Here is a 14,020-nt window from a genome sequence, read left to right as displayed (position 1 = left end):
GTTTAAGGTAAGTTTCACATATTGAAACTTACCTAAGAACTTACCAGCGTGAAGTTGCCCAAGAGCCTCAGCTGTCTGGGACTCTCCCACCTGATTGGCTGAGACACAGCAGCAGGTGCCATTGGCAACCACTGCTGTTAATCAAAGTCATTCAGCCAATGAGGAAAGAGAGGGGGACGAGCTACAGATCTGTGTCTGAATGGACACACAGAGCAGCTACTCGGCTGCACCCATAGCAAGCTGCTTACTAGTGGGGGGGACCAGGAGCACTGGCAAGGGACCCGAGAAGATGAGGATCTGGGCTTCTCTGCGCAAACCCACTGCACAGAGGAGGTAATTATAACATTTTTGTTATTTTTAAACAAACAAACAAACAAAAAACTTTAATATTACTTTAAAGTGATACTAAAGTCTCGTTTTTTTTTGTTTAAAAATAACAAACATGTTATAATTGCCTTCTCTGTGCAGTGGGTTTGCGCAGAGCAGGCCAGATCCTCCTCTTCTCGGGTCCCTTGCCAGCGCTCCTGGCCCCTCCCCCCTGCCGAGTGCCTCCATGGCAAGCAGCTTGCTATGGGGGCAGCCGAGCCGCTGCTCTGTGTATCCATTCAGACACAGATTTTTAGCTTGGCCCAGCCCCCTCTCTCTCCTGATTGGCTAACTGACTTTGATTGACAGCAGCAGGAGCTAATGGCGCTCCGCTGCAGTCTCAGCCAATCAGGAGAGTCCTGGATAGCCGAGGCACTCTTGCACATTGCTGGATCGAGATGGGGCTCAGGTAAGTATTAGAGGGGCTGCTGAACACAGAAGGTTTCTTATTTTAATGCATAGAACTCATTAACCACTTTCAGACCGGACCATTTTGCTGGTCAAAGACCAGACCACTTTTTTCGATTCGGCACTGCGTCGCTTTAACTGACAATTGCGCGGTCGTGCGACGTGGCTCCCAAACAAAATTGACGTCCTTTTTTTCCCACAAATAGAGCTTTCTTTTGGTGGTATTTGATCACCCCTGCAGTTTTTATTTTTTGTGCTATAAACAAAAATAGAGCGACAATTTTGAAAAAAACGCATTATTTTTTACTTTTTGTTATAATAAATATCCCCCAAAAATATATAAAAAAAAATTTTTTCCCTCAGTTTAGGCCGATACGTATTCTTCTACATATTTTTGGTAAAAAAAATCGCAATAAGCGATTATTGATTGGTTTGCGCAAAAGTTATAGCGTTTACAAAATAGGGATAGTTTTATAGCATTTTAATTAATAATTTTTTATTATTTTTTTTTTTACTAGTAATGGCGGCGATCAGCGATTTTTATTGTGACTGCGACATTGTGGGGGACCCATCGGACATTTTTGACACATTTTTGGGACCATTGTCATTTATACAGTAATCACTGCTATATAAATGCAGTGATTCCTGTGTAAATGACACTGGCAGTGAAGGGGTTAACCAGTGGGTGGCAGTGTAGGGGTTAAGTGTTCCTAGGGATGTGTTACTAACTGTGGGGGGGTTGGGCTTTCATTTAGTGAACACTGATCTCTGCTCCAATCACATGGAGCAGAGATCAGCGTCACTAGTTGCTAGGCAGAATGGAGAAATGTTGTTTACAATGGCACTTCACCATTCGGCCACTCCGTGACACGATCGCGGGGATGCCCGCGGCGATCGAGTCCGCGGGTCCCGCGCGCCGGCGGCGGCGCGCTCCCGATGGCAGGGCGGCAAATTTAAAGGGACGTACATGTACGCCCATTTGCCTGACCGTGCCATTCTGTCGACATACATCGTTGTGCGCTGGTCGGCAAGTGGTTAAAAAGGAACTGCAGTCTGCTCACATAATTTGTAATAAAAACATCTTTGCCATTCTGAAGCTTCCCTCCAACCACGTTGCACATTATTTTATATATACTGGGATTCTGTACTTGCCAAATATGCTGCAGAAATCTCCCTCCACTGAGTCTGGCAGCAACCATTTTAACTGTGGGCAGCTGAAGCTGCTGCCTGTTCACTTTGTGGATTTACATAGAGGCACACCTCCAGCTCTGAAGCTCCGATTGGCCCTCTTATGACTCACCCCCCTCCCTTCCTGGCAAACTCTCATGAGAGTGTGAGAGAGAGCTGTGCATGATGTCATAAGCCTAGGCTTTTTACCGGACAACAAACAGTAAGTGGGTTGTATAAGGTATTTACTGGCAGAACAAAAATGTTTTACTATCCAAACTAAAACAAGGGCAGAAGATTTAATAGATGGAATGATGAAAAAAATGACTGAAGTTCCACTTTAAGATAAAAAACCTTCTGCCTTCAGAATCACGTTAAGGTAAAAAACACCCCATTACTTACCTGCCTCCTCTTGCCCATCCATTGTTGTCCCTGCTGCAGTACCACTCTCCCTTCTTTCCGGCCTCACAGAAGGCACAAGCAGCCATTGGCTCCTTCTTCTGTCAATTAAAACTTCTGTGAGGAGGGAGCGGGGACATTGCTTATTGGTGCTATGTGTCTATAGAAGCGCACAGTCCAGCTCGGGAGCACACCCACGTGGGTGCCCCTTCACTGTGCTGTGCTAAGTAAAAGAAAATTGCACATTTTGGGTTGTCCCCAGAACAGTAAGAGAGGGGACATCTTCCAATGGGAAGGGGGGGCACTAATTCTGGTGAATTGTGCACACTTTGGAAGGATATCCCCTCACTTCCTGGCGATGGGACAGGAAGTGAGGGGAAATCTCTGCAATGGGACACAGACGGTGGGAAACAAACTGACAGGGGTTATAACCCTCCCTTCCTCTATCCAAAATAAAAAAAAAGTTTAGCCTTTAGTTCTACTTCAAACTTTTAAACTTAGGGCGAGCCCCACTTTAGGAGTAGATAAAGCTGGCTCCACACATTACAATCATCAATTGGATACCCAATGATTGTATAGTTCTATGGAGGAGATTGTAATGTGGAGGCGCCCCTACATCAGCATGGTGAATGAATGACAGCAGATAGAGACATGCTGCAGAGGAGCACGTGACCTCAGGGAAGACTAGTGCCCAGCCAGTCTCCCCCCCCACCCCACTGATAGCCCCAGCCATGGCCTAGAACACAACCCATGTGACGCACATACGCACCTGTTATAGGTGACCGCTGTCTGCAAGGAATCAGGGAAGACGCACTGACGTCACGTGACTTGTCCGCCGCTGCTTCCTGTGTCGTTTCCCGCCGCGCCGGAAGTGAGTGGGGACAGTCTGCGCTGTGCTGAGACTCAGAGGCGGGGAGAGCGAACACATACCGGCAACATGCTCATCAAAGTGAAGGTAGGTCCCAGTTACTGGGGGGTTGTTTAGCACGTTTACCCGTCCCTGTAACACTGTAGAGCAAAGCATTAAGGGAGACGCCGTTTTCTGATGCATTCATCCTCTGAGAGAGCATTGTGTGCCAGGAAGCCGATGGGACAGTTAGTGTACGTCTATTGTCTGCATATGAGCAGTGTCACCACATTCCTACTTTCACACAGGGGTAATGAGACTAAGTGGGTGTCATCACCCCCCTGAATGGAGGAGGGAGGCCTGCGAGAGAATGGAAAATGTGAAGTGTAAATAAAGGCAAAAGTTCTCCCCCCCCCCCCTTTTTTTTTTTTCTTGAACGCGCAAAGAAGGGCACCTCAAATGCATTGCAGTCAGAGTGCGGTTCGCATGGTATGAAATGACCATGCGATCTGGTTGCATCGCGGCTCCAAAAAAGGTGCCTGAACTTCCCTGATGCGATTTGAGCCTATTCAAAATGAATGGGCTGAAATTGCACTGTACTGAATCGCATGCAAGTTGCACAGGAATGTGGTGTGGTTCAGATGCTGGTTACTGTGCTAAATGCATTATGCTAAATAGGGAAGGCAAATCCTCCTAATAAGGGCACAGACTTCAGTACAAACTGACAAGTGTTCTAATCCCTCTCTACTCTGTCCAAAATGTAAAAAAAAAAAAATTTAATTTAGTTCTACTTTGCGTGCCAGTTCACGCTAGCTGAATGCGGCAACCAACACAATTCCTGCGCCGGTTCCCACATTGCATAGGGTTCACAGGCAGTTCACACTGACTTGCAAACCTGCACTGATTACTGTATATAAATGTCACTGGCAGGGAAGGGGTTAACTGTGTCCCCTGTGTACGTGTTCTAATTGTGGGGGGTGGCACTGACTATAGGAGATGAGATTGTGAGTTCCTATGAGCTGGGAATCTCTCCCTCTCTCTCCCTCTCTCTCCCTCTCTCTCCCTCTCTCTCCCTCTCTCTCCCTCTCTCTCCCTCTCTCTCCCTCTCTCTCCCTCTCTCTCCCTCTCTCTCCCTCTCTCTCCCTCTCTCTCCCTCTCTCTCCCTCTCTCTCCCTCTCTCTCCCTCTCTCTCCCTCTCTCTCCCTCTCTCTCCCTCTCTCTCCCTCTCTCTCCCTCTCTCTCCCTCTCTCTCCCTCTCTCTCCCTCTCTCTCCCTCTCTCTCCCTCTCTCTCCCTCTCTCTCTCCCTCTCCTAGGACGTGTGTGTTTATATGAGCATCGGCGGCCCCGCTGTGCAACGGGGGCGCGCCTGCTATCCAGCATAAAGGTACCAATGTAAAGCCACGGTGGTTCGCTGGATCGTGCCGACCTGCCGCTATATAATGACGGTGGCTGGTCAGCAAATGTGGTTAAACAAGCCTTTACAATCACTTTAAAACTATGCACCTCTGGTAAAAAAAAAAAAACCTCTGCTAGTGGTTAGCCAGCTTAAAGTGATACAAACATGTCTGTTGTGGTGTTTTTTTTTTTTTTTTTTTTTTTTTTTTTTTTTAAACTGTTCTACTTAGCTGCTCAGTGAAATGGTTTTGCTTAGAGTAGTCCATATCCCCCCTCTTCTCAGGTCCCTCTTTGGTGCTCCTGGCCTCTCCCTCCTATTGACTGCCCCCACAGCTAACAGCTTGCTATGGGGGCAGCTGAGCCACAGCTCCCTGTGTCCATTCAGACACAGAGCTGTGGTCCGTTGACTCTCTCTCTCCCCTGATTGGCTAACTGACTTTGATTGCCTGTATGGTGCCAGCGGCGTCGCTGATGTCTCTCAGCAAATCAGGCGGGAGTCCCAGATGGCCGAGGCACTTGTGTACATCACTGGATAGAGATAGGGCTCGGCTAAGTACTAGGGGAGCTACTGCACACAGGTTTTTTTTTTTTCTTCACGCATATAATGCATGAAGATAAACCTTCTGCCTTTACAACCTCTTTAAGCTTTTTTAAAGTTGATAATAAATGTAAAACTTCAAACAGGGAATCAAAGAAAACTGTATTTATCTGGCAAAAATCAATGTTAAAGTCTATTGTTTAAACAGATGTGCTTTGTCATGTCAAGTCTAATGATTTGTTCATTTACAGACACTGACTGGGAAGGAGATAGAAATTGATATTGAGCCAACTGACAAGGTATGTTTTTGGTTTATACTAATGAATTTCACAAGGAAAAGAAAAAAAATTAAGCTTGATCAAAGTAAAAAAAAAAAAATTCTTGTATTCACATCTCTTTTTAACACGCAATCATTTCAGTAGCATCCAAAAGAAACATGTTAGCATGTGTCTTCATATGTTTATTTTGGTGAAACTTGCATGTGGCTACAAATAGGCACTGTTATTACGAAACCAATTGTATTCTGTCAAATGTGATAAATGTACACATTTGATTAAAAGAAAAGTATATAGTCAAAGCTATTTTGGCTGTACCTTTCCTGTAGGTCACAGGAATTTAGTTCTGCATTTCTGTGACCTGTTTTTAGCTGACAGCAGGCTAAGTCCACTGTCGGTTGACATCATTCAGCCTATCCTGGCCCAGGAAAGATCCCAACCAACTGGTCAGCATCCACCCAGATGCCTGGACTTGCAGCTGGCTCAACTTCTAAGCGATTCACTGAGAGGCAGCCATACCCTCCCATCTTTTCCACAGTCCAGCACCCCATTGACCACTGGATGGGAGAGCAAAGAGCCAGAGACTGACAGTCAAAGCTTTCTGTTCAGAGCAGAGGGGGAGAACTAAATGATCAGCAGTCTTTGATTGCTCGGTTACTGGGGAGAAGACAAATGCTGCATCCACCTTGGTGAGTATAAGCCTGGGTTCACATCTTAGCCCTTGTACACATGATCGGACATTCCGATAACCAAATCCGTCGGATTTTGTCAAACTGTTGCATACACACAGTCGGACAAAGTTGTCAGAAAATCCGATTGTACTTAACGTGACAACGTTATTTTGTTAGGACGGGACTATGTTCAGGCTAGTAGCCAATAGCTTTGGTCTAGGAATTTGATCTGAGCATGCGTGGCACTTTGTCCGATCGGAATTCTCTACACATGATTGGACAAAGTCCGATCGGATCATGTTGTCTGAAAATTTTATAGCCCAGCTGGAAAACTTGGTCCGTCGGATACACCGACGGAAACAGTCCGATGGAGCCCACACACTGTCAGATTATCCGACAACACGGTCCTATCGGACATTGTCCATCGGAATGTCCGACCGTGTGTACAAGGGCTAAGACTAATGCGTCTCGCAGCAGGGGTCCGGTGCGTCCCTGTTCAGGGACAAATCGGGGCCGAATTTTTGCCTGAATTTGGCCCTGAAACTGAGGCAAAGACACACAGGACCCCTGTGAGAGCCGCCAAGGACATGTGTAAACTGGCTCTGTTCCATTGAGAGCTGGTCAGTCTCCTGTTATGTGAATTGGATGCGGTGCAACCCACATCCAAGTTGCACTAGTTTGAACCCATCCTTTGATATATTTTTTTTTTTTTTTGTCAATACTTCCCTTTTAATGATTTCATGTAACGAATACTATACTTGTCTTTATAGTTTTCTCCACAATTACATGCAGACTAGTGGAGCAAAATAGAAAACTTCCAAAAGTGCTTACAATTATACTTGATTGTTTTTAATTCTCTTTAAGCTGAACTACAGGCAGAAATAAGACCAAAGTTAATGTAGCTCAATATTTAAAGTGGTTTTAAACCCTCCCCCACAACTTTGTCCCATGTAAATCGGCATAAAAATTCCTAATGAACACTGCTTGTAGCTATCTCCTTACTTGCTTAGTATTGCGTAATCACTCAGAGCTTCCTTCTACATACCATGTGATCTCACATACCGTGTAAAGCAGGGCATGGGACAGCATTACTGCTGTCTTATCAGCTGAAGCTGATAGGACTCATACAGGCAAACACTACATAATCAGCATAAGTAAATACTATGAAATAAAACAAGTCAGCTATGAAAAGGGAAGCAGGGTTGCCATAGAAACGTTGAATTGAGAAGGAGGCTTGGTTAACAGTACAGGAAGTGCTAAATGTAAGGGTGGAAAAAGACTCCACTGTGGACTCAGAAAACAATACTTAAGATGGCGCTGCCTAACCCCTGGAAACAAGTTTTTTAAAGTTTCTTTAGTGTTGAAAATATTTTTATTGAAACATTTCAAGTAAAAACAATAAAACAGTAACCATCATGAAGCAAATGCAAGCAGGAACAGTAACAGGAGTACATTTACGGGGGGGGGGCGGCTAATGACTATCGACCACAGCCGGTCCCTGATGGGAAGCTTGGAGAGTAGGGAAGACTGCCTGCTCTCCGATCCATGAGGCCACAGTAGTGAAAAATACTCATGGGTTACTACATGAGACAATATTTAATCAATAACATAAAGAAGATAGAAAGAGAGAGAAAGGAGGGAAGGGAGGAGAGGAGCAAAATAAAGAGGAGCAAAATAAAGAGGAACAAAGTGGTAGAGGGGAAAGCTAGATAGCAAGAGGAGAGGGGAGAGGGAAGAGGTATGGGGAAGGGGGGTAGGGAAGAGAGAGCCCACAATGTCCTTATGCGTTCAAGATTTGGTACTTTAAGGCGTCAGAGGAGGAGAAGCGGAGCCAGATCGACCATTGAGATATAAATTTGGTGTAAGTGTCATTGTCCAGTGCCAACATCTCCTCCATTCTCATGGTGTCGTTAATAATCGATACCCACCGTGACAATGGGGGAGTATTTAAAGTTTCTTTAAACAGTAAGTAATATGCGATTTGGGCTGGATTACAGTGGCTATACTTTGATAATTACTTATTATAATGGACTAAATTAAAAAAAGCATCAGAATGGGAGAATTTACTTCCTCTTTAATAAAACTGGAGTTTGATCTGCCTATATTTTGTCTTTACTGGTTCCCCCAAGAACCATTATCTACAGGATAATGACATTTGTATATTCAACCTTTTTGTTTTTACTACATACCTTATTTTTAGACGCATGCCTAATACCTTTATTTTATCTATCAATAACTGATTGTGCCCCTAGGTGCAATGGAGGCAACTTCAACTCTGATGCAATTAGTGAGTTGGCTCTTGGGAGAAGTTATGCAAATCTCTTGATAGGTGGATGTCAGTCCAGATGAGTGGACCTTACTAGGCAGGCTGAATTTGCTTGCATTCCACCTATGGTGGATTAGAAGAGAGAAGCAGTACAAGGGACCAGTCGCTTGTGCTTCTCTGCTCATGTGCTATCAAGGAGCATGCTTTCAGAATGAGAGCAATAAACCCTTCAGTAGGCTGCTTCTTTCACTGTCCAGCCTTTCTTTGTAGGAACAAAAAAGTGTTAAAGATACATTTCACAATAATCGGATCTCCTGCACGGCCAGGCAAGGCTTTTTTGTTAACTGTATCCTAGCTGGGTACTTTATATGGTATTTGGCATTGACTGGCGCTTGCAGTAGATTAATAGTTTTGTCTTTTTTTTTTTTTTTTTTGTTTTTTTATAGGTGGAAAGGATTAAGGAGCGAGTTGAAGAAAAGGAGGGTATTCCTCCACAACAACAAAGGCTGATCTATAGCGGGAAACAAATGTAAGTTCTGTAATTGATCCATGACCTTTTGGCACTGTTTACAAAGAGAAATCTGCTTTAATGTAGATGACAGTTTAGATGACCAATCCTCTTCAGAACCATATGCATCATAAGGGTTTCAGTAATTTTTTTATTTTTTTTATTTTTTGCAGCTTAGTGTATTTCTCCGTTCTAAAGGCATTGTTTGGCTCACTTTTTTCTTTTCTTTTTTCCCAAATGGGAGGGAGGGATCGTGCTTCATTATAACCACTTTTAGATGTCTTCAAGTGATTGTAAAGTTTATTTTTATTTTTTTTGTTATAAAAATAACCCGTTTTGTGGATTTACACAGGGCAGCCCAAATCCTCCACTTCTCTGGTTTCTCCCTCCCAACAAGTGCCCCCACAGCAAGCAGCTTGCTGTGGGGGCACCCGAGCCGCAGCTCCTTGTGTCCAGACATGGAGCTATGGCTCGCTCCGCCCCCTTTCTCACCTCATTGGATGACTGAATTTTACGGCAGCCAATGTTGCCACACTGCTGTCTCAGCCAATGGGGGGGTTCTCAGGGCAGGTTTAGACAATCCTACAACATCACTGGATAGAGAGGGGGCTGAGAGGGACTGCTGCACACAGAAGGCATTAATGCATTAAGATAAAATTAACCTTCTGCCTCTACAAACACTTTAAGCATTGCTGAGCCTAAAGCCTCGTACACACGATTGGATTTTCCAACAGGAATTGTGTGATGACAGGCTGTTGGCAAAAAATCGGACTGTACACTCCAGCAGACAATTGTAAGATTTTCCACGGACAGATGTTGGATGGCAGGCATTCGAATTTTCCGCAGACTAATGTCTGTTGTCAGATTTTCCAAGCGTGTGTACACATGTCAGTCTGACAAAAGTCCAAAATACACACACGCATGCTCGGAAGCAAGGACGAGCCAGAAGCGGTCGGTCTTGTAAACTAGCGCTCGTAATGGGTAATTAACATTCGCAATGCTGCAAATTCTGAAATCTCGAAATGCAGCGCACATTCTCTTCTTTAATGGGATAATAATGAAGCTGCTTTTCTGGTGATGCTGATGGAGTTTTAGCAAACTAATTTTTTTTTTTTTCTAGTGATAGCAAGAATAAAATTACGCTTGTGTTTTTTATTTTTTTGGTGCAAGTTACCACACCACCATTATCCCGTAGCTTTTAAGATCAAAGATACAACTATGTTGGTGTCCCTTGTTAATTTTATATTGTATTTTTTTTAAATGTAACTGCCTACTACCAAACTGTCATTTGAAGTAAAACATATAGCCAAGTAGTAGTCTCGACTTTTTTTTTTTTTTTTTTTTTTTTTTATTGTGCATTAAAAAAAGAAAACAAAATTAGACATGCTATCTGCCAATAGAACTTAACCAGAAAGTGCATTCTATGCATCCAAAAATATAGAAAATATACCAAATCATTATTCAACCAAAAAATAAAGTAAAGGCCTCATGCATGTGTCCTGCTCCTTAATATAGGGGGTCAACAATGCCAAGAGTTGGTGAAAGCAGGGGTCCGTCATCCGGACATAATTTATGAAAATCATCTGAATTATTCTCCTGGAGCTCTTGCAGCAAAGTCATATGACATAATTGGTTATGAATAATAAAGCAACCAATTTGTGGTCCTCCTCCTCCCAAGGCCAATAATATATAACATGTTATCTCCTCCAATTCGGCAACATGGCTGGTTGACAAACAGCCATTCAGAAACTAAATGAAAAGCGCAAAATCAACACTCACCAAAACTTCTACTAACACAAAATTAACAGAAGGAGCCAAAGAGCTGAAAAAATATGTACGTCACTACGTTCGTGTTTGTTGGCCGACAATTCCTTGCTGTTTGTATGCAAGACAAGTTCCTGGCCAATGCCCTTCGGACAAAAGTCCGAGCTTTTGTCTGCAGAAAATCCTATTGTGTTGTGTACGAGGCTTTAGGTCACTTTTACATGGACACTGAGTGAATCCAGTGTGATTGAGGCATTTGTTTGTGTTTGGAAAGCACCCGTATTTGACAGTTATTTTGTGCAACTATGGCAAAATCTTCCCACACATAGCAGCAAGCATAGACTTGTGCAGGCACAAATGCATGGCCCTGGACGCATTAACAAATGCCTCATTCAAGCCGAATAGCCCGCTGGACAGCCCACTGCACCCATGGTAATGAGGCCTTAGCATTTTCTCAAAAATTATTCTATTGTAGGGGATGACTGCAACTTGATTTGCAGCTCAGTGCAGACTTATGGGAGAAGTACTGAGCCAATTCCAGAAGCAGGGGATGATAGATGAGGATTTTCTACACTTAAATGTACATTCAAACCAGAACCAAGTTGAGCTCTGCCCCACTCAAAACCACCATCTTTACAGTAAAGCTGCCATTTACTTTTGCTGGCCAGTTGTGAGGGAATCAAAGTCCAATCTTTAAGGAAACTTTTACATATATTATACAGCCCTTTAGTGATGTCAGATGGTCTTACCTAAGTAAGTTGGTGACCCTTGTCATCAATTCTTTTGTAAATAGCAGCATATCTATTTTGTTGGACCAGCTCTGCCTCGTTCTGTGGATTTTTTTTTTTTTCTTTTTGGTGCAATTCTTTTGAAGCTTCATCCCAATGTGTGGCTGTACTGTGCTAAAGTGATATACTTTTACAGATTCTGGGTTGGTAAAAGGAATTTAAAGCATATCTAAACCCAAAAACAAAATGTAATCTATTGCCTTAGATATGGCTCTTTCAGTTTTGGGCTACCAAGGTGCCTTTCTCTGTTCATTTCCATTATGTCAGGGGAGGATAATTGGTCGTTTACAGGGGACAGCTTGTAAGGCATGTCAAAATGTTGTGCTTTCACTTTAGCGCATAAGAAGTAACAAGGACAGTGCTTTTCTAGTATTATCAACAGGTATTTTCTTTACGGTCTTTCCCTTTTGAGAGAGATGCCACTAGTTGATGGTGTTCTAATGTTATATCTCAACTCTAGATTTCTACAATTTCCCAGCTTAAATTAAGTCATACCCTTTTATATCTGCTTGGAACAAGGAACTGGGCACAAAGCTCACATCCAAGGATTGGTTTAAAGCCCTACTTTTTCTACACTGTGACAAAATGCGTCCCTTTTTGGCAATCTATCTTTGCAATATCTAATATTAATAGTGAGTCCCTTACATCAACCACACATATGACTTCTCTCGGTGCTTCCTGGGTCAGTTGCTGTTGAGGCATTTCCTATCAGCTGGCAGACAACTAATCTTCCAATATTGGAAGTCCATCATTACCCCTCCTTTGGCGACATTAGTTGCTAAAGTTAATATTGAGTTCCATTCACAGAACCAAATTGCATGCGGCCTTTAGGTGTTTTCCCAAATACCACATTCAATCATGAAAATGTCAATTCACTACTGCTTTATGCGGTATTTAATGCATAAAGCAAAAACGCTCGGTAAATAGCGCATAAAACAGGAGAGAAAGTCAATTCATAAAATAAAATAAAAAAATCCATGCAGTAAATAAGTAGTGGTCGCGGCATGTGATTTTTTTTTTTTTTAACGAACCAGCAGCCGCTGGCATCCTTAACACCCAGTAAAAAGCATCTCCGCAGTGAAAGGTGTAAGACATCAGAACCTTTGAGGCATAGCATTTGTCCCTTCCTAGTACATACTGTAGCATATTTCCTAAGGACTGGTAAGCTGCAATATATTCAGTTTTTTGGTTAAGATATTGTTTAAATGTAATTTTTGTTCTTTAAAGATTAAGTAGCTGTAGTGATAATTGGTCTCCAATCCTTTTTTTTATTGTATGTATTTTTACAGGAATGATGAGAAGACTGCTTCAGACTATAAGATACAGGGTGGTTCAGTTCTACATTTGGTGCTTGCCCTAAGAGGAGGCTGCTGAAAGACGACTACATTTTTTTTGTTTTGTTTTTTTGCATAGTCCGTTATGGATATTATTTGTGGAGGAGCCACATCCCTTTGGTTCTGCAGCATGGGACTGCCCTCCACAGACATTTGCCAGCTTTTTCTTTAAAATATTAAGGTTATGTTGTGCATTGTTTTTGTTTACCCCTTAAATAAATAATCCTCAAAATACCCTGTCTTGGCACTGAAACAAGATTAAGATGCAGTGAACATTGTAGGTGGTTTGAATAAACAGCACTTTGTTGAAATTAGCCCACACCTATTTGCAGCAATGAGCACTTTGGATCATATGCAGCTTCCCCTGGACCAACAAGGTTAGGAAGCATATGGAATTTTCTGGACCATCGCAATAATTGCCCTGATATATGGCTAGGACCGGGTGTGCTGACAAGAGCATGCATGTTTATATTGCAATTACGTATATTAAATCACACTGCGTTCTCCATCTTGGATCAAACGGTTTGTTTCAAGTTTTAACAATTTTTCACAAAAAAGTGTCTTTGATTCTATTGTATCCTAGACACTACAAAAACTGCAGTAACAATTAAGCTGTATTAAAACTATCCTGTTGTAGCAACTGGGGAAAAACAAAGTAAAGTCTGTAGCAATGTACTCAGACCTCTGTAGGAAGAGAATCCTCTCATGCAGATGAAGAGGTTTCTGACTCCTAAGGAATAGGTGTTTTCTTTGTTTTGCTGTTAATAGAAATTAAATTTCCTGCTGGATACTAAAACTGATTTACCACTCACTCAGTACAAGCTTATGCAGTGGAATCCAGGATCTGTGAATCCACATTCCAGTAGCATATCCACACTAAGCCCTTGTACACACGGTCGGAGAATCCGTCGGAATGTGTCCTATCGGACCGTGTTGTCGGTAATCCGACTGTGTGTGGTATGCATCGTACTGTTTCCGTCGAACCCAATTTTCCAACTTGTTGGAAATATTTTCTGACAAACTGGTCCGATCGGACATACTCAGATCATGTGTAGAGAATTCCGATTGGACAAAGTGCCACGCATGCTCAGATCAAATTCCTACACCAAAGCTATTGGCTACTAGCCTGAACGTAGTCCCGTCGTAACGAAATAACGTCATCACGTTATGTACAATCGGATTTTCCGACAACTTGGTCCGACCGTGTGTATGCAACAGTTTCGGACACAATCCGTCGGACAAAATCTGTCAGACAAAATCCAACGGATTTGGTTGGCAGAATGTCCGAGCGTG

General features: G+C 42.9%; 2 protein-coding genes across 2 annotated transcripts in view; one reads left to right on the top strand and one right to left on the bottom strand.

Annotated features, from left to right (window-relative positions):
- The window catches only part of GMPR2 (guanosine monophosphate reductase 2), a 44,811-nt gene extending 41,610 nt beyond the window's left edge, over nucleotides 1–3,201 (bottom strand). Inside the window, exon 1 of the mRNA XM_077469689.1 lies at nucleotides 3,110–3,201. The gene's annotated coding sequence lies outside the window, so the exon portion shown is untranslated. The remainder of the gene's footprint in view (nucleotides 1–3,109) is intronic.
- Nucleotides 3,166–12,961, top strand: NEDD8 (NEDD8 ubiquitin like modifier). The gene is made up of 4 exons (XM_077469704.1): nucleotides 3,166–3,295; nucleotides 5,373–5,420; nucleotides 8,780–8,862; nucleotides 12,683–12,961. Exons 1-4 carry the CDS (start codon nucleotides 3,278–3,280, stop codon nucleotides 12,765–12,767), a joined length of 234 nt encoding a protein of 77 aa, XP_077325830.1. The 5' UTR covers nucleotides 3,166–3,277; the 3' UTR covers nucleotides 12,768–12,961.
- Nucleotides 12,962–14,020: the final 1,059 nt, after the last annotated feature.

Source organism: Lithobates pipiens, unplaced genomic scaffold (genome assembly GCF_037356315.1).
Source record: "Lithobates pipiens isolate NorthernLeopardFrog02 unplaced genomic scaffold, aLitPip1_a1.2 Scaffold_11, whole genome shotgun sequence".
Lineage (NCBI taxonomy): Eukaryota > Metazoa > Chordata > Amphibia > Anura > Ranidae > Lithobates > Lithobates pipiens.
This window is presented reverse-complemented; position numbering and strand designations above follow the sequence as displayed.